This window comes from Glycine soja, chromosome 17 (genome assembly GCF_004193775.1).
Source record: "Glycine soja cultivar W05 chromosome 17, ASM419377v2, whole genome shotgun sequence".
NCBI classification, from domain to species: domain Eukaryota; kingdom Viridiplantae; phylum Streptophyta; class Magnoliopsida; order Fabales; family Fabaceae; genus Glycine; species Glycine soja.
This window is the reverse complement of record NC_041018.1, coordinates 7039376-7058139: the sequence shown is the minus strand read 5'-3', so window position 1 is coordinate 7058139 and position 18764 is coordinate 7039376. Positions and strand designations below refer to the sequence as shown.

Genomic DNA, 18764 nt, shown 5'->3' with positions numbered 1-18764 from the left:
AGGCACTTTAGGATTACTACACTCGTCTGCATAATGACCATACTTTTGATAGTTATAGCACTGAATGTGCTCCTTTGATTTCTTCTTTCCCTTTCCATTGTTTTCTCTTTCTTTCTTTTGATTCTCACTTTTAGAACCATTGTTTTCTTGTTTGTTATACTTCCACTTGCCTTTCCCTTTCTTATTCTTCCAAGAATCACCACCACCTTTTTTTTTTATTTTTAGCAAATAGGACTTTCTTGGAATCCTTCTCCTTTTTCTTAATATCTTCTCTGTTCTTCATCTTTAACTCGTGTGCTTCCAAAGAACCCAGTAATTGCTCCAATTTCAACGTTTCTAGGTCCTTTGATTGTTCAATTACAGAGACAGCATGATCAAAGTTTGGTGTTAAACCGGTGAGTACCTTTTCCACCTTCATCGAATCGATCACCACCTCACCACAACTCTTCATTTGGTTTGCAAGAATCACTAACCTGTTTATGAATTGCGCCACCTTTTCGTTTGATTCCATTTGAAGCAAACCCAGTTGACACCGGAGTGCCATCAATCTCACCTTCTTGGTTTGCTTGTCACTGGCATAAGTTGTAGCCAACACATCCCATGCTTCTTTGGTCGTCTCATAGTCAGTGATTTTCTCCAGGACATTTGAATCCACACATTGATGAATTAGGAAGATTGCTTTATCATCTTTCTTCATCTGTTCACGATGGGTTGCCTTGTGTGCCTCCGTGGGGTTCGTCTCTAATGGTATGACGTCGGTGCTTATGATATCAAGCACGCCTTAATATCTGAATATCACCTTCATTTGCGTCGTCCACCTCTCATAGTTGGTTCCATCGAAGATTGGTAGCTTCGCTGGGATTTGGTTGTTGTTCTTCAACATCGCCATACGCTGCCGTGGATAGTGTAGCTCTGGTGCCAATTGTTGGAGTTAATCTACTCTTCTTGGTTGTGGTTTTTGGAAGAATCAAACAAGAGAAGGAGAGAGCTTGAATAACACAACAATAACAAACTTGTGAATGAGAATTAAAATGCCTCAAAAACTAATCACACACGTATGACCAGGATTTACATGTTGTTTTTATACACTAAGTAAGGCTTAACCATAGTTGGTTATCAACCCAACTATTATAACTAACCTCTAATGTATTTCACATACTAACAAAATTGGACAATTACATTTAAATTATACTATTTTTAACAATTTTTTAACGAAGATAATGTTATCCTAAGACCATTTTGTAAAAATTATCTCAGAAGTAAGTGGGATTTTTAATGACGCGCAACATGTCTCTTCCTTTACTCTCTTGTGCTTAGGATTTCCAACGAACAGGGCTGTGACACTCTCTTGTGACCCACGACAACTTGGAGGATGTTCGGTGAGAGGTGAAAGATCATGCACCACCTCACCGGTCACCGCAACATCATGGAGCTCTGCGGCAGCGGTGAGCTTTTCGACCGGATCATCGCCAAGGGCCATTACCCCGAGCATGCCGCCGCCAACCTGTGCCGCCAGATTGTGACGGTGGTCCACGATTGCCACACCATGGGAGTGATGCACAGGGATCTCAAGCCAGAGAACTTCCTGTTCCTCAGCAAGGACGAGAACTCGCCGCTTAAGGACACATGCTTCGGTCTCTCCATTTTCTTCAAGCTCGGTTAGTTCCGCTTCGTTTCTTCAATCCCCTCTTCGTGTTCCTGGTCCTTGGCCTTCCATATCGAGTGGGTATTTTGATGATTGTCATTTTCGTTTGTAGATTTGTTTCTGTGTAAAATCCATATGGTCTAGATCTTCTGAAATTTATTCTCCCACGACTTTTTGTAGAGTAGGGGAAGGATCTGGATGAATTTTTCTGGTCAATTGCTGGTATGATTTTCTTCAAAGTGTGATTTATTAATTTATGTTCTGAAGTTGAATGATTGAGGCTAGATATCATGTTTGTTAACAAAAAGAAATTCCACATTTGCAGGGAAGTTCCAAACTGAAATTGGCAAAGCCTGGACATCAAGAAGGAAGAATAATATATACCCAGTATTAAATTTTCTTCTTATTTTTTGTCTAAAGAATCAGCAGAAGATGAATGTTGTGAAGCAATTATATATTCTACAAGAGAGAATCGATAAGGAGGGTGCTGATTCTGCAGTACAGAAATCTTTACTAACGTCTTTAAAGGTGAATTGTTTCTTTAAATACTCAAATTTTCAAACATGCAGTGTAGTGAAGGGAATTTTACTAATTTTTAATTAACAACTATTCTAAAATACTATAATATTATATGTTGCTTTATGTGAATTGTTTTAATTAACAATTATTTTAACAACTACATTCGTTCAGATGAATTGTGTTAGAGAAAGTTAACTCTGTAAAAATTTCTTTTTCCTCTCAAATCAAAGCTAATGTTTTAATATTCATATATTGATCTTAATGCTCGTTTAGTTATTTCTATAACTAATTGTAGAGGACAATTTTTTTTAAAAAAAAAATAATTACATTCATTCAGATAACTTGTGTGTTAGAGAAAGTTAACTCTGTAAAAATTAAAAATTGTAGTGGATATAGAATTTGATTTACATTATCTTATTTACATTTCAAACACATTGTTGTACTCTTCTCAACTTATTTTTAATTTTCTTTATTCAAATGCAAATTAAATTTATTAAAAAATATTTCTTTAAAGTTAATTTTACCTATATTAATTTTTATCAAAATTTAAAATCAACAATATATTAGTGGTTGTTTTCATTGGCAATACTACATTGCTAATGGGTTAGAAGTTTAAAATTCGAATTCTTCCATTTTATTTTTACCCAAGCCCTGTAGATTTACTCGTAGTTATAGATACTAGACCAACGATAATATTGTATCAGTTTTTTTAAATATCAGTAGTGATCTACTTCTTTTTACCCCGATAATGATTCATGAAAACTAATGCAATAATTGAATGCAGGTCAATTCCCAAATGCGTCAAGCAACTAAATAAGTAGGAGACGTTTACGTTGGAATATAGTTGAAATTTATGTTTTAGAAATGTTACACACGTGTGTAACGCGCTTGTTCGTTGAATTTTATTTTTGCGGCAACAACCGGCATTGTTTGGCTGTTCCTTGGAGTACGTGTTGTGTGTTTCGAAAATATCTAGTACTAAAGTCTTATGTCATTTATTTACGCTTTATTTTGTTTTTTTTAATAGAAATTGAGAAGAGAGAAAAAATGAGATGACAGAAGTAGAAGAGAAAAAGAGTTTTTAAATCGTTTCATTGACGAGAGAAGTAGAGAAGTGATGATGAATATGTTTGATTTAAAGAATAAAAATAGATAAAATAAAAATAAAAAAATTAATTAAGATAGAAGATAAAAGGTGTGAATTTTAAAAAAAAATATTCTTTTCTTTTTTTTTCAAACACACCAAAAATATTTGTGTGTGATCCACCAAAAAATCTCTTCTCTGGGGAAGTGAGAAATTTTTTTGTTAGATGTACTAAAATTATAATTATAATCTTTTTATTTTTTTTCTATTTTTAAAAAATCTACATATATAAGAGCAAATATGTCTTCATAAGAAAAATGTTTTCTTTGTTTTCAGTTTTCTATTAAACCAAACAAGTGAAGCGAAAATTTATTAATTTCTTATGATTCTCTCTTTTCTAACATAATAACATTACCTCTTTTTAGATAAAGAAAGAAGTCATATAATTTGGAACAAAAGAGTGAGTATATGATTTGGAAAAGGACAATTATATTTGTACATTCATTTTTTTTAAAAAAACCCACCTAATTATGAAATGGAAGCTTAAAAGAGAAGATAAAAGGAGAAAAATCAGAGTTCAATTCATTTTGCTAACAAAACTAATATTCTAAAGCTAACATTTGTAGATAATTAAAAAGTTACCTATAATGATTATATTCTATAAGACATTTAAACTAATTTATAATTTTTGTATTAGTTGAAAAATTCACTTAACTATTTAGTAAACAAGCTTTTTTCAATAGTTTCTACCTATTTTTTAAAACATTACTTGAAATAATGCTTTTTAAAATGCTAGTTTTTTATGTCTAGTTTTTTTTTATAATTTCTTTTTTTTATCCTTAATATATTTATCATTGCTTGCCCTTTTAAAATAAATCAAAGTTTTATTGTTTTTTTTTACTCATTCATATAAGTTTAATGTATCAGTGTTCATTTGTTTCCTTTTTTCCTTCAAACATGCATATCCTTATTTTGTTTTCAAACGTGTACACTAACTTTTTTTTCTCCTCGTAATGATATTACATTTTTAATTTAATAATTATATTATTTATTTTATTAATTTAGCATCATAAATCAAGACATTAATAATGATACATGATAGTTTTTTTTTTTGTTATTATATTTTCATTTTTTATGTTACATTATTTATTTTAACCATTTTATTACTTATAATATTTAATTTATTATTTCAACACTATATATTTATCTATTATTTTTTGAATAATTTTATATTAGATGATTTGTTTTAAATATTACACTAATTAACATAATAAAATAATGACCACTTAAGTGTATTTTCCACATTATTTTAAACTTGACTAAAAATATTTTAAGAAAAAATATAAGATTAATACTAGAATACTTAACATAAAAAATATAACATAAAATAATAAAATATAAATATATCTATTTTTATTATTTTATATTTTTTAACTACTTTAACAATTAATTTTATCGAATATTTATAATTTAATAAATTAATTTTTCACCTTCTACCTTCCATTTAATTTCTCAACTTTCAGCTAGTCAAGACCTATATCTTTTCTCTGTATCTTGGCCGGGTGCCATTTAACATTTTTAAGTGTCGAAAATTACTCCCTTTGAGAAAACATTTTTTCAGATAAGCATCTGGGAAACTATTTTATTTTTCTTTTGATTATACTTGTTTTATGAATTTTACTGCTCAATTTTTTTACATAGTATATCATCATCGTGTATATATATATATATATATATATATATATATATATATATATATATATATATATATATAATTTTTATGCATTGTATTATCATATTGATAATAAAATGATGTTGGTTTTTAAAAAAATGACGTCCATACTTTGATACACATTTACGATATCAATAAAATGTGCAACAATTAATAAACACGGTGATATTAAAATAAAATAAAACTTGGGTGATAAATTCGTAAAGTAATAATAATTGGGTACTAAAATGTGCAATTAAATCTTTTATATTCTAAAAATATATATGAAATAATGTAAATATTTTTTAAAACTAAAAAAACAAAAAGATACGTTTCCCTAAACTAAATTGATTCTAAAGAAGCATTACTTTTGTTTTTAATTTTCTGTGATTATTTTTTATTTTCACTTTTTAATTTAAAAAATGATAATTCATTTTTTTTTGTTTTTAAATATTTGTATTAGAAACACTATTTGCTCTCTCTCGATACCTATTAAGAGACAACTTAATTAAAAGAAGAGTTTAGCTGTCCTTCTTGTGGTGGTGACTGCTCGGAAAATACGATTTTTGAGAGTGATATCCTTCTTAATCAGGCGTACGTGGACATTAACCAACTCATCTTCAAGGCTTTTTCATATAGCTATTTATCTAGCTAGTTGTGTGATTCACCTTTGACATGGGAGGCCAAAGAACAAATTAATTAGAAAACTTATCAAAAAAATATTTATTATTAACTAAAAGAATTTAGATATATTTTCTTTATTTAAAATAAATAAAGTTTTTCTCAAATTTTACTTTAGACTTCAATTTTTATTGAGTTGTTGAAAACTTGAAATGTTAATTTAGTTGTAGACGATATAGCAAAGTTATACTTTATTAATTCATATCCTTGGGTGTGACAGCTGTAATGTCTTAACTATTAAGCCCTTTTTCCCTTATTGAATTTTCATCTGTTTTTTTTTTATTATTTTAAAAAAAGAAAATTTAACACAAAAGAAACCAATTATTTATATTAATTGAAACCAATTTCAACATTTTAGTTTGAGTTATATCAAGCTTCAGAGTAAAAGCAAATCAGAGTAATATATGATACTAAGAAAAATCATAATATATAACCAAAGATGGTTGAGTCTAGTAAAAATATTAATTTCACACAAAATAGGAAACTATGATCTGAATTCTAATTAATGAGAAAAATATTTATAATCCATTCAAGATACACTTAATAAATAATTTAGTTAACAAGTTTCTAATGCACTTTACAAGTGTTTTCAAATTTAGATAAAACTGTGAATAAAACAATTGAAGGTGCATTGTACGGTTTTTTAAAAATCTAAATAACATTTATAAATAAAAATTAAAAAGAATTATAAATATTTTCATTATTAATAATAAATATCTTATTGTGTTAAATATTAATTAACTAAAGAGATAAACCTTTTAAAACTGAGAAGAAAATAATGAAAATAAATTGTCAAAATCAAGACATAGACTATTTATTGATTTGGCGCGTCAAAATGTAAAACTTTAAAATTAAATTCAATTTAAGATTCTAATAATATTAAAATTTAATTCATCTAAAAATTATTTCTTCAATTTATAAACTATAAAAATATTTAAAATAAAATAAAATAAAATTTTAAAATAATATATAAGAATAAAAAATTATCAAAAAATAAATATTTAGCGCATAAGAAGTCACATAATTTAATAAAAAATTTGAATAATTCATAAAATATTATTCTTTAAAACTGAAAATTCAAAGTTGAATTAACTAATTATTAAAGTAAAATTTATTAAAAATATACTTAAAAATATGACATAAATCAAATTTGCAATTTATCAAACATATGCGACCAGTGGTTGGTGATTTGAGTAATATATATGCACAAAGACTTATATTCGATTCTTATTGCTATGATTGCTAAAAAAAATCTAAATGATCAACTTTTTCATTTTGTAGGAGTATATAAAGCTTTATTTATCATTAATAATAAATAATTTATTATATTGAAATAAATTAATTAAAAAAATAAGACATTTAAATTTAAAATATTATGAAAATAAAATATTCAGAAAAGAACTATCAAAATTTAAGTAAATTATATTTTTTGATATAATATGTTAAGCTTTAAAATTTGAAGATAAATGCCGTAAATATCATTTTGTCCACTAAAACGATAATTCGTGTGTCGTAGTTGCAAGATGCTGCTCCTGTCTGTAATGTTGCTGTTGATAAGGTGGTAAAGCTCTGCCATTGATGCGAAGAAAATGTTCAGAGCAATATCAATGCCATTTTCTGGTGAGAGCGGGTGAGTGGATAAAGAGGGAAGAAACAGTCCATCAAAGCAGCTTTTGATTTGAAAGAAATGGGAGCAGAGATTATTGCTTCTGTTAATGGAGTTACCCGTAGGTTTGTTTTGTAATTTTCAACCATAATTCATAATTGCTATGTAAGATATTTTAAGTTAAGAAAAATCATATATGCTGAAAATAGAAAAACCATTTATGGCCAGAGTTAAATAATTATTTAAAGGCTTAAATACATTTTTGTTCATTCAATTTAACATTTTTCTATTTTTGTTCTTATAATTTTATTTTTTTATTTTAATGTTTATAAAATATGTTTAATTTATTTTCGTCTTTAAAGTATTTTAAATATCGTTTTTTATTACTCAAAACACTTTTTTTACTGCCAAGAGTGTTATGTAAGATATTTTAAGAAAAAAAATAAAATAAACACATTTTATAAAGATTAAAATAATTTTTTTTCAGGAACAAAAATGAAATAATGCTAAATTGTAGGGAGAAAAATTAATTTAAGTCTTATTTAAATTACTAATACAACTTCATTTGTTGGAGTTGTTGTGTGTTTTATTTATTTAATTTATTTTTCTCAGCAAAATACAATATATTAAAATAGGTACAAGGGTACCTAAAATCCATATACAATAATATACCTGAGAAAGTAACAAAAATAAAGAAGGTTATTCACTATTTTACCGTAAAATCAGTAAAATATATCATAACCCAGGTTACAAAGGCAGAGAAACCACCAAACTTTCCAAACAAAACCAAAAACAGGCACCCATCAATTATACCCTTCTCCATCAATACGTAAGACTTCTTGCACTTGGAATATCATTATCGCATCAGCCCCATCTTTCCAAATGCCACCATCTTTTTAGAACGCGTTTTTTATTAATAGTAATATTTATTACAATATCATATAAATTAAATATTAATCAGTGCTTACCATTTATATCAACGACTTTATCTCTAAATATAAGTAAAATTACATTAATATTATATCACATTAATTATTTTTTTTAAAAGTATGGATATTTTTTTAGCTAACAAAACAGTATCGATATTAGATACAGCTTTTTTTTTTGTTTTTAATACAAGCTGTATTTTTTTATTTAGCAAAAAAAAAAGATATAGCTTGTATTAAATAACTAGCATTTTTTTAGTTTTTTTTAATCTAAATGCGGTGCTTCATGCATTAAAAGGTTTGATCCAAAATGGTTTATCTCCTGCATATGCACTTATGCTGCAAAATAAATAAATAAATAAATAGAATGAAGAAAGGTTAGAGAGAAATAGAGTAGTTTCAGTTGCAGGAAAGTCCTATAAAAGTTACGGTCTGTTTGGATGTTTGTTTAAAGTTTTCTAAACAGAATTTTACTTTCCAAAACAGCAAACACAAAAGGAAGTGAGGGGAGATGGATTGATGTTAAGTTTAACGGAAGGGAATTATAAACACACACTCAAGGTGTGTCTAATTTAATTATAAGTTCAACGAATACACATTATCATGCTGTATGAATTTAGAATTTGAAATTTTTTATTCAACTGATGCACAATCCAATAGATATTTAATGGATCAATCAAACACTAAAAGATAGACTTTAAATAAATTTGTTTGCAAACATAATTCTGGGACTGCAAGCGTTTACTCAAACATGCTCTTAGCTTGTTGAGTACTAAATATGTATTAGTAGATTGTTTTTGTTCTTAACAAAACAAAGTTGAGAATTATAGTTTGTTTGAATTATGAACAAAATGAAAGAAATAAGAATAATAGAACTATATACCTAAAAGCAATTCTTTGGTATCTGATAATGCAATGGGAAAAAAGTAAAACTGAAGTGAGGAGAGTGACCACGTAGACACACAGAGAGACACGCCAAAATTAAAACTAAACAAAGTAAAGGTGACCACTTTGTAGCTCTGGAGATGGTGAACGTGTAGTAAATGCGAAGGAGTACAGTGTGCAACACGCGCACACTCAAACAAACAAATCATCACAAGTCAATGTGCCGTTGGCGGTGCTTTGCGTGTGTGTTGTGTTAGTTCATCCTCTCTCACTCCTTTTTTCTCCTTTTCTAATCCTTTCACTTCACTCATCTTTTTTCCCCCTTTTCCCTATTTTCATCTTCTTTTGCATTTTTCTCCGACTCCGTTTCATGCATTTTCCCGCTGCTTAAGGACCATCCTCCAATACCACGCCGCTTCTTCTTCCTAGGGTTTCTCTGAACCAATTCCTATGGCCATCAGAGGCGTCGATTTCAAGTGGTTAGTTAATTCTCTCTCTCGTATGAGCTTGATTTCAAGATCGCCTTCTGTTTTTTTTTTTTATTCCAGTTTTGATTGAATGTAACTCATTCCTTGCAGGTACGATGGCTTTTTCTTGTTCATGCTCGCCACCAGTGTGTATCCTTTCTCAATTCAGCTTCTGAATTTTCCTAATTTTGCTGCCATTCTACATTTTCACTTGCCTCATCATTCCTTCCTTCTCTAGCCACTTTCTAATTTAATCTTAATCTGTTCTGTGAGAAACATTGAAAAAATAAATAAGAAATGTGTGTTCTTTAACCTCACTACTTGTAGAGTTATTGTGGCAATCAATTGGAAGCGGTATCATTCTTGCACGTATCCGCTGCATATATGGATTGTGGTGGGGTTTCCTTTCCTTGTTTTAATTATTCCTTTCAATATCACTATCTATTTCTATTTTTTCATATATGATAAGGTAGCCTCGTAAATGATCCCTCTCCTTTTCTTTCATTTGTGTTTAGGTCGACTACACCACTGTGTTTGTTTTCCGGGTATTGATGTTTGTTGATAACGGGCTTTCTGCAGGAATGGGTTTGTAAGGCCTCCCATCCATGTTTTAATATAAATATTTTGGTTTTCTTCAATTTACATTGGTTGTATGCACTAATTTAATTGAAATTAGAGTATGATGGATAAGGTTTGGTGTTTCACCATTCTTTATGTTTCTCGGTATGTTGAATTGAAGGTTAGCCATATCTATGAAGCACGGATACTTCTCCCTGTTCAAAATGTCACCGTGTGTCTGACATGTTTCAGTTCTTCATTAGCCATATCTGAATGTGCAATAACTTGCATTCTGTAACTAAGAATTGCTAGCATTACACTCTATCAAATACACTATTATTGGCTGGAATTTATTGAAACTCATAAATAATGTTGGTTCACTCCCTAATTAATGAATGAGTGTCACCCAAAATTTTGTGATTTTAATAAATTTTAGTCAATAATAAAGAATTTGTTGGAAAGTGTATTGTTAGTGCCTCATCTAAAATAATTGTGCAAATGTTGATTGTCAACTTACAGCATGGGGATGTTGTTGATGCAATCTCTATAGTTCTACATGCAACTAATGTGCTCATAGCAGTAGCACCAAACTGCTTGTTGAAGGTGTATTCAAGTGTTTGACATGTGTCAGATACCAAGACACCAACACTTGATCACGTGTGTTAAACACTCCATTCTGGTGTTTTAGTAGAAAAAAAATAAAAGTAAAAAAATTCAGCTGACATGTGGAGGACATGGCTGGTTACAACTCTAACACCTACCTGACACTTCCATTTGGCTGGACATGAAAATGGATACGGCCCATACCAAAATTTCCATTTTTTTTTTAAATCAGAAACAAAAGCACGAGCATCTTGATTTTGGTTGTAGATGGATGGATTGAAGTTGAAAAATAGTTCAACAGTTCATCATCTTGTTTTATATTCTTTTTGTAGAGGAACAAATTGTTCAAATTGCATAATTATGTCTCTTAGTATTGTTTGCGAGACTCATTATAGCAGGGAAAATTAATACTTAACAATTTCATTCTCAATTTAGATCTTTTATGCTCATTTAATTTTATGTGTGTATATATCATGATTCTTGAGGGCGAGCCCTGGTGCAGCGGTAAAGTTGTGCCTTGGTGACTTGTTGGTCATGGGTTCGAATCCGGAAACAGCCTCTTTGCATATGCAAGGGTAAGGCTGCGTACAACATCCCTCCCCCATACCTTCGCATAGCGAAGAGCCTCTGGGCAATGGGGTACGAAGTTTTTTATATATCATGATTCTTAATTTAGATCTTCTATAAATGATGCTCATTTTTACTTTTATGTTATTATATATATTGTGCTGGTGTCATATATTTTGGACATTGCTGGTGCTTGCATGTCCATGTTTACATCTGTGCTCCATAGGTTCGTGTTGCCATTATTGTATGGATAGCTCTAATTTTAACATGAGATAAATTTGTTGAGGTCGGCTAGTAATTTGACTGAATCACACAGTGCCTTGAATTGGTGGCATGGCTTAAGTTTAGAAGTTAAAATAGCACTATGGGAACCTGAGGACAAACAAGTTTATGGAAAGTATTAATGGCCTGTGGTTTTATGAAAGGTTATTTTCATGTGTTCTGGAAAATGAAGTTTCCTGAGTTTGTTTTTCCACTTAATTTCTCTTAGGGGGTGGGGGTGTGCATTTATTTCAAGGTATAATATTGCATTCCCAAGAATTACATTCTCAAGGATACTATGACTGGGAGTGTTTTTTCTGAGTACATTTAAAAACTTCGTACCCCATTGCCCAGAGGCTCTTCGTTATGCGAAGGTATGGGGGAGGGATGTTGTACGCAGCCTTACCCTTGCATATGCAAAGAGGCTGTTTCCGGATTCGAACCCATGACCAACAAGTCACCAAGGCACAACTTTACCGCTGCACCAGGGCTCGCCCTCTTTTCTGAGTACATTTAAAAATACATTTTATTAAATTTTAGTATTCTAAGGAATGTTTTTTAAAATTAAAAAATGAGTACAAATGTAAGTGATAATTGAGTTAGCAAATAACTTCCCATATTCCCATGGAGAATATAACTTCCTATGAAGCACGGACACCCCAGCCCCTTGTCGTGTCTGGTGTCCGACACGCGTCCGTGTTAGTGTCGAACACTGACACGACACCCGTACTACGTTCTATATTTTGGACATTACAGGTGTCCACGTGTCCGTGTCCGTGTCCATGTCCGTGTCGTGTCCGGTGTCCGTGTCCGTATCGGTGCTTCATAGATAACTTCTACGTCGCTCACCATGGGAGTAAAAATAAAGTATAAGAATGTATTGTTACTTTCCCAGGGCATGAACAATTCCTGGTAATAAAATTTTAAAACTCAACAATCATGGAATATTACATTCCCAATTTCACTTTCGGGAATAAAATTTTTAACCTTGAAACAATCGCTCCCTTCGCTGTTGAGCATTCAAGTGCAAAATCATTTATGATCATTTGCTTGATGACTGATTTTTTGATTTCATAATATTATGAAACTCAACTAAAATGGCTCTGAATTTTTGTATTGTATCCAGCAAATGAAGTCAAATGATGTTTTAATTCATCAAGTCCTGGTACTAATTCAACTGCGCTTTTATGCCCCCTCCCCCTTTGTATGCTTCTAGAGATTTTGGGTGGCAGCAGAGATATGCTCGTTTCTGTGGAAGAGTAGTTGTCCTTTCAATCCTTGTGTTGCTTCTCTATCCATTTCTTTGGGCTTGGACTGTAATTGGTACCCTGTGGTTCAGCAGTGCCAAGAACTGTGTATGTTTTATTCCTGTTTTACCTTCAGTGTACTCTTGTTAACAAGCTTTTGATGCACAATGCAATTAATTACTTGCAGTTGCCTGAAGTGGGTAAAAAATGGGGCTTTCTCATCTGGTTACTTTTTAGCTACTGTGGACTCTTTTGCATTGCTTGCATGTCTCTGGGGAAGGTTAGTAGTGGTCTATTGCTACCTGTTATATGTTTTTACAGCTTGTTTCTGTGTGCCAAATCTTTTTGTTTGGCTTGTCATGTTTTTCTTGTTTCTGAACAACCCATCAACAGGAAATTTCTACAGAATACTATTCTCCTTCGTTGTTTCATATCTAGGTTAGCGTTGCTCTCATTGTGGTTTGTTTAACTCTTTGCAGTGGTTGACTCGAAGACAAGCACATTTATTGCGTGCCCAACAGGGTATCCCTGTATCTGAATACGGGGTAAGTTTTACCATTACTCAGCATATGTTACTGTGTTAGTTATGTGTATTGTGGATACTGCTGTTTGGCATCAAATAAGTGTTTCTAAACAATATTCTGAATCACCTGGAAAAAGTTTCCTTGTTTTTCCCCCCTCTGCCAGTAAAGGGAGTAAGGGACTGTGTTACTCTTCAGTTTGTAGTTGGTACAGTCGGTTATGTGTTAAGTTTGGAATAACATGTAATCTGACATACTGTTGAAGCTAGCTCATCGTCTGGTGCAATCTTTTCTAATAAATACTCTGAGAGTATGAGTCCATATTGCTTTGTTCTAATTTTACTCTTGTTTTGATTTTGTGAACCATGTCATAATTTTCATTTTATGAAGTTACGCTAATCTAGCACTTACAAATTGGAGACTGCCTGGTAACTTGTTAGATTATTTTGTTTTGTGCACATTTTCCAGATTATATATTGAATTGTGCTTCCTTTCACTGTTCAGCTTTATAGTTGGTTGTTCTGTTAGGGTGTGTTTGGATTTCTGTTGGGATGGTTTCAAAAGTATGTTTGAGAGTAAAATCAGTTTGGGGTTATGTTTGGGTACCCCCCAAAAGCATGTTTGAGAGTAAAATTTTACCTGGAAACTGAGTTTTGGAGAAGCAAAGCTTGGGATACTTTTGCAAACTCAGTTTGCAAACTTAAGTTTAACTCATTGAGTAAAATTTCTCTCTTATTTCAAAGATTTGTAAATACTAGGTTGATTGAAGTGTGATCTGTAATCATATTCTTAGCCATGTAAATGCATATTAATTTCTGTTTGATTATCCATACTTTACAATTATTAGATGGTAACAATTGCTCTTTTCTTTTTGTTAGGTTCTGGTTGACATGATCCGAGTGCCTGATTGGGCATTTGAAGCCGCAGGCCAAGAAACAAGGGGCATGGGCCAAGATGCTGCTGCATATCATCCAGGACTTTACCTAACTCCAGCTCAGGTAGTTTTGACTGATGTTTCTAGTCTTGTTGATTTCATATTAGAACTTCTGTAAAGTAACAGATCATGTTATTCTTTGTTAAGCAGAGTGAACTTTACTGTCAGTTTGTCACATAGTTAATGGAATGTATTATATATGGCTTGAATTTCATGAATTAGCCACACCATCTGTTTTATGTTTTTGACAATGTGTTGGTTATTATTTTGGCGCAGAGAGAAGCAGTTGAAGCTTTAATTCTGGAACTACCAAAGTTCAGGTTAAAGGCTGTTCCTACTGATTGCAGTGAATGCCCCATCTGCTTAGAAGAGTTCTATGTAGGGAATGAGGTATGCTTTTTCCTAATTAAGGATCTCAAGCAGGTCATGCCATGTGCTACTTGCCCATCTATTACTGAAAAATGTTCTCCTCATCTGACCTCATGAATTATTGGATCCCTGCATTTTTTAGAAAGTTGAGATGCAATGTGTATTGTAAAGGACAACTGAAAAATTAGTTTCACACTTACTCTAATGCAGGTCCGTGGCCTGCCCTGTGCTCACAATTTTCATGTTGAATGCATTGATGAGTGGCTTAGGCTCAATGTGAAATGTCCTCGGTGCCGTTGCTCAGTTTTCCCAAACCTTGATCTTAGTGCACTGTCCAGTCTCCGTGCTGAGCCTGAACAATTTTCTGCCAGTGTTGTGACAACAGCCAGATATGTGAGAGGCCAACCATCTAGTCTAAGTTACCGGCTAAGATTGCAGGGTCTTCTGTGTCCAGTCCGTGCTGAAATTGCAGGACCAGTTGGTGACATAGATAATGCGTTGAAAAATGCTCAGAATGGCGTTGTATCAATTGTGACTCAAAATGCATCATCATCTGGAGACCAAGCCTCTTCTGTCGAATGCATGCCTGTTACTGTCTGTCATTCCTCTGCACAAAGTTAGGCTACATTGTTTCTGAAGTCCTATTATATTTCTAACCCATTCTTGAGAAGGTGAAGAATGCATATCCATATCTGGCCCTTGTAAAAACGATGTTTTGATCCACATAAAGAATTGGGTCAGTTCCTTGTCGGGGCAGCTTGGAGTTGTAGGACTTGGAAAATCAAAGTATAATTTTTGGCTTAACTAACATAGATTAGAGCTGCAAATGTGTAGTTGTCTTTACGTTTAATAATAACTTGTAAAGAGAGTTTGAAATTCCAATTATATATTGAATTCTGCTTTTGCCTTTTACCTTCCTACTCGGGGATAAAATATTTTCACACTTTTTTGGCAGCAGGGTGTGTAGGGTTATACACACAGGCAGTGCTTGTAGGTATTTTGTAAAAGTCAATAAATTGATTTGTGATTGAATGAGTAAATAAGATCATTTTATTCTGTTAGTGTATTTTATTTTTATTTATTCAATGTGCAATATAATATTGTCTCTTCTATAAGAATTGACATTTTAGGATACTACTTATCAATACCTGTTAACATAGACTTGTCAACAGCTTCATTTATCTATTAACATATAGGGTGTGTATAGATAAATAGTTTAGTCAAACACTAAATAAGCTCTTATTAAATTTAAACTTATTTATGAATTTGATTCTGAAACTTTCTAAACAAAGTAAAAGGAATTTATTTGGATAAATTATAAATTAATTATATAAAATAAGGTTTTATTACATAGTGTTATGTGTCAATTCCTACTTAACTTTTTTCTTGCTTAATGTATCAATTTTCTATTTTTTAATTTCTTATTTTATATAAACTGTAGAATTATGTAAGGCGATTCTTTTAATCATTCAATATCTCAGTTTATGAATTAAGACAAATCAAGTTGAATGATGAATAAAAAAGATTTGAAATTAGTTTAGCAAAGAGTTTAATAAATTAAGTACTAATGTCGTTGATTGATTTCTCATAAAATATTTTTCAGGTTTTAATTAAGGCAAAACCTTGATTTTTATATAATCATCGTTTAGTAAACAAATTAATTAAAACATTTCTTCTTCTTCTTCTTCAAAATAAATTAAACATTTCTTGAATAAGTATTTGGACATTGGAATGATGTGGGCAGTGAAATAAATCCTTCATATTGATGTTTTCGAATATGTATCAGTGAAGTTAATTGGGGAGCCTATTGTTCCTATTGGCAAAGTGTATTATGAATACCACCTACTTATATTACGTTCATGCATATTAAGAAAGCTCGAGTTTATTTATTTATTCAGGTAACACTCCATGTGTGACCTGAGTGTATATGCTTATTTGCGAATCTTATTTCAAGTCATCATGGCAGAGTGAGTGGTTACCAATCATCACGGTAATATGAAAGACGGATGTTAGAAAATAGATGATGTTACTCCATTCTTCTTTTCTAATATCCCGGAGAACTTTAAGGAAGAACAGATGTGGCAGATTTTTCTTAGATGGGGAAGGGTTGTGGATCTCTTTATCTCTAAGACAAGAAGCAAATATCAATGACCCAAGTCATCTTGAGGCTCAGCTGGACAAGATGACTTGGAGGAGAAGAGAATTGGCTTGGTACCATGTTTGAGTCATGGAGTCCAGAGATAGCATTGGGTAGCAGAATGGTCTGGTTAAGATGCTATATGGCTTACCGCTACAATTGTGGAATACTGAATGTTTCACAAAGGTGGCCACTGCATTTGGTAGTTTTATAGCTATGGATAGAGAAACAGAAATGCTTTCCAGAGTCTCCTATGCTATTCTTGGTGAGTGTTCCGCTGAGCAAGGAAATAAGTGGATTTGAGAAGTTGTGCATTATTGGCCGCATTTTCCCCTTAAGACTATTGGAGGAAACAGAAATGGTTGAAGAGAGGAGTTGTTGCAAAGAAAGTGGAGGGTTTGATATAGAATCAAGGGCTTCATCGGTGGACAGTTGGAGGGGGGAGGAAGGAGATTCAGATGACTCAAGAAGTTTAATGGATGACAATGGTTGGCCTCCACCACAGGATGAAGGGAGTATACACAGCTAAATAGGATACAAAGGTGTACATGTCAGATTATGATCCAAGATGTAGAAGACATAGCGTATCGGGAAGCTCAACTATAAGAGCCAAATTAGAGATGGGTCGTAGAAAAAGCAGAAGGATTGTTTAAATTCATGCTGAAAATCAAGAAGCGAGCAGAATTGTGGAAAAGGGTCAGGTAGCAGGTGTGTTATTTGGTTGTGACGGTAAGGGATTTGTGAATACTTCCAAAGAAATGGAGGCCAGGGATACGAACGAAATTCAGAAGATTAAGGGAGAAGAAATCAGTAGGGATATTGCTGGTCTATTATGAAGTTACTGAGTTTGAATACTAGAGGTTTGGGGGGAAGGTTTAAGTGGAAAGAGCTGAGGAAAGTAATACAAGCTGAAAAAGCAGATTTTGTATGTTTGCAGGAAAAAAAAGGCAACAAATCTCAGATAAGTTGTGTATGATACTTTGGGGTGATCATTTAGTGGAGTGGAAGGCTTATCCGTCTAGGAATACAGGTAGGGGATTAATAATATTATGGAGGAAGGATCATTTTGTTTTGTCTGATATATTCTCCGAGGAAGGCTATCTTGGGATTAGAGGATGCTTTAAAGGTGAACCTATTCCAGTAACAGTTTTTAATATATATTCACAATGTGCTTTATTAGAAAAAAGACGTCTTTGGGAAAGGTTGGTGAGGATCAAAGCATCAATTGGAGATGGTTTGCGTTGTTTTATAGGCGATTTTAATGTTGTTAGAGAGAAAGATAGAGACAAGAGAAGCAAAGGGGATTCAGGTTTATGACTCAATGGAGATAAAGGAATTCAATAAGTTCATAGATGATATGAATTAGTTGGATATTCCTTTAGCAGGGAAGCAATTCACTTGGTTTAGCCCAGCAGGATCAACAATCAGTAGAATTGATATACGTTTGGTGAGCTTAGAGTGGATATTCCTTTAGCAGGTAACCGCGTAGATGGAATGTTGATGTCTTTGGGGATATGGAGGGCAAGAAAACATTGGTGATTAAGGAGATGGGGGAGTTGGATAGGAGGGCAGAGTTATGGTTACTTACAAATCCTGAAATTCAAAAGTGGAAAATATCAACTGAGGAGCTATGGAATATTTCTAGAAGACATGAGTCATTGCTATATAAAAAGTCTAGAGTAAGGTGGCTGAAAGAGGAGGATGAGAATTCAAAATTTTTCCATAAAATAGTAAACTGATAGAGAATAGCAAATGATTTGAAGAGGGTCTTTATTAATGGTTTATGGGTTGAGGAATTGAATCACATCAAGGAGGAGGTTAAGAGATTCATTGAGCTAAAATATAAGGAGCAGGGTGTGGTGCTATTTCACTAGATGATGTTCCCTTCGAGACCATTGTTCAAAGGGATAATGATATGCTAGTGGCACAATTCTCAGTGGAGAAGGTGAAACAAGCAGTATGGGAATGTGATGGAAATAAATGTCTTGGCCCTGATGTATATAATTTCCAATTTGTGAAAGCTTGTTGAGAGTTCTTGGAGGA

At 32.2% G+C, this 18764-nt stretch overlaps 2 protein-coding genes across 3 annotated transcripts; both read left to right on the top strand.

Moving 5' to 3' along the window:
* The first annotated feature begins 1605 nt into the window (after nucleotides 1-1605).
* LOC114392850 lies at nucleotides 1606-3165 on the top strand. The gene is made up of 4 exons (XM_028354086.1): nucleotides 1606-1722; nucleotides 1831-1867; nucleotides 1971-2173; nucleotides 2949-3165. Exons 1-4 carry the CDS (start codon nucleotides 1627-1629, stop codon nucleotides 2979-2981), a joined length of 369 nt encoding a protein of 122 aa, XP_028209887.1. The 5' UTR covers nucleotides 1606-1626; the 3' UTR covers nucleotides 2982-3165.
* Nucleotides 3166-9141: 5976 nt separating this feature from the next.
* On the top strand, nucleotides 9142-15645 carry LOC114393306 (E3 ubiquitin-protein ligase SIS3-like). Of its 2 annotated transcripts, XM_028354594.1 has the most exons (10): nucleotides 9142-9536; nucleotides 9636-9674; nucleotides 9852-9918; nucleotides 10040-10113; nucleotides 12730-12868; nucleotides 12948-13040; nucleotides 13240-13305; nucleotides 14160-14279; nucleotides 14492-14605; nucleotides 14795-15645. In XM_028354594.1, exons 1-10 carry the CDS (start codon nucleotides 9508-9510, stop codon nucleotides 15203-15205), a joined length of 1152 nt encoding a protein of 383 aa, XP_028210395.1. In that variant the 5' UTR covers nucleotides 9142-9507; the 3' UTR covers nucleotides 15206-15645. The 2 variants fall into 2 exon arrangements, with proteins under 2 accessions (XP_028210395.1, XP_028210396.1); XM_028354595.1 differs by lacking the exons at nucleotides 9142-9536; nucleotides 9636-9674 and having other exon boundaries at nucleotides 9867-9918; nucleotides 12640-12868.
* Nucleotides 15646-18764: the final 3119 nt, after the last annotated feature.

Excerpts from the sequence above, each read along its gene's own strand:
- LOC114393306 (XM_028354594.1), top strand. The coding sequence starts at position 9,508 with ATGGCCATCAGAGGCGTCGATTTCAAGTG. Across the intron at positions 9,675-9,851 it reads TTCATGCTCGCCACCAGTGT|AGTTATTGTGGCAATCAATT; the intron begins GTATCCTTTCTC and ends CACTACTTGTAG. Across the intron at positions 13,306-14,159 it reads TCCCTGTATCTGAATACGGG|GTTCTGGTTGACATGATCCG; the intron begins GTAAGTTTTACC and ends TCTTTTTGTTAG.
- LOC114392850 (XM_028354086.1), top strand. The coding sequence starts at position 1,627 with ATGCTTCGGTCTCTCCATTTTCTTCAAGCTCGGTTAGTTCCGCTTCGT. Across the intron at positions 1,723-1,830 it reads TCCTTGGCCTTCCATATCGA|GGGAAGGATCTGGATGAATT; the intron begins GTGGGTATTTTG and ends TTTGTAGAGTAG. Across the intron at positions 1,868-1,970 it reads ATTTTTCTGGTCAATTGCTG|GGAAGTTCCAAACTGAAATT; the intron begins GTATGATTTTCT and ends CCACATTTGCAG.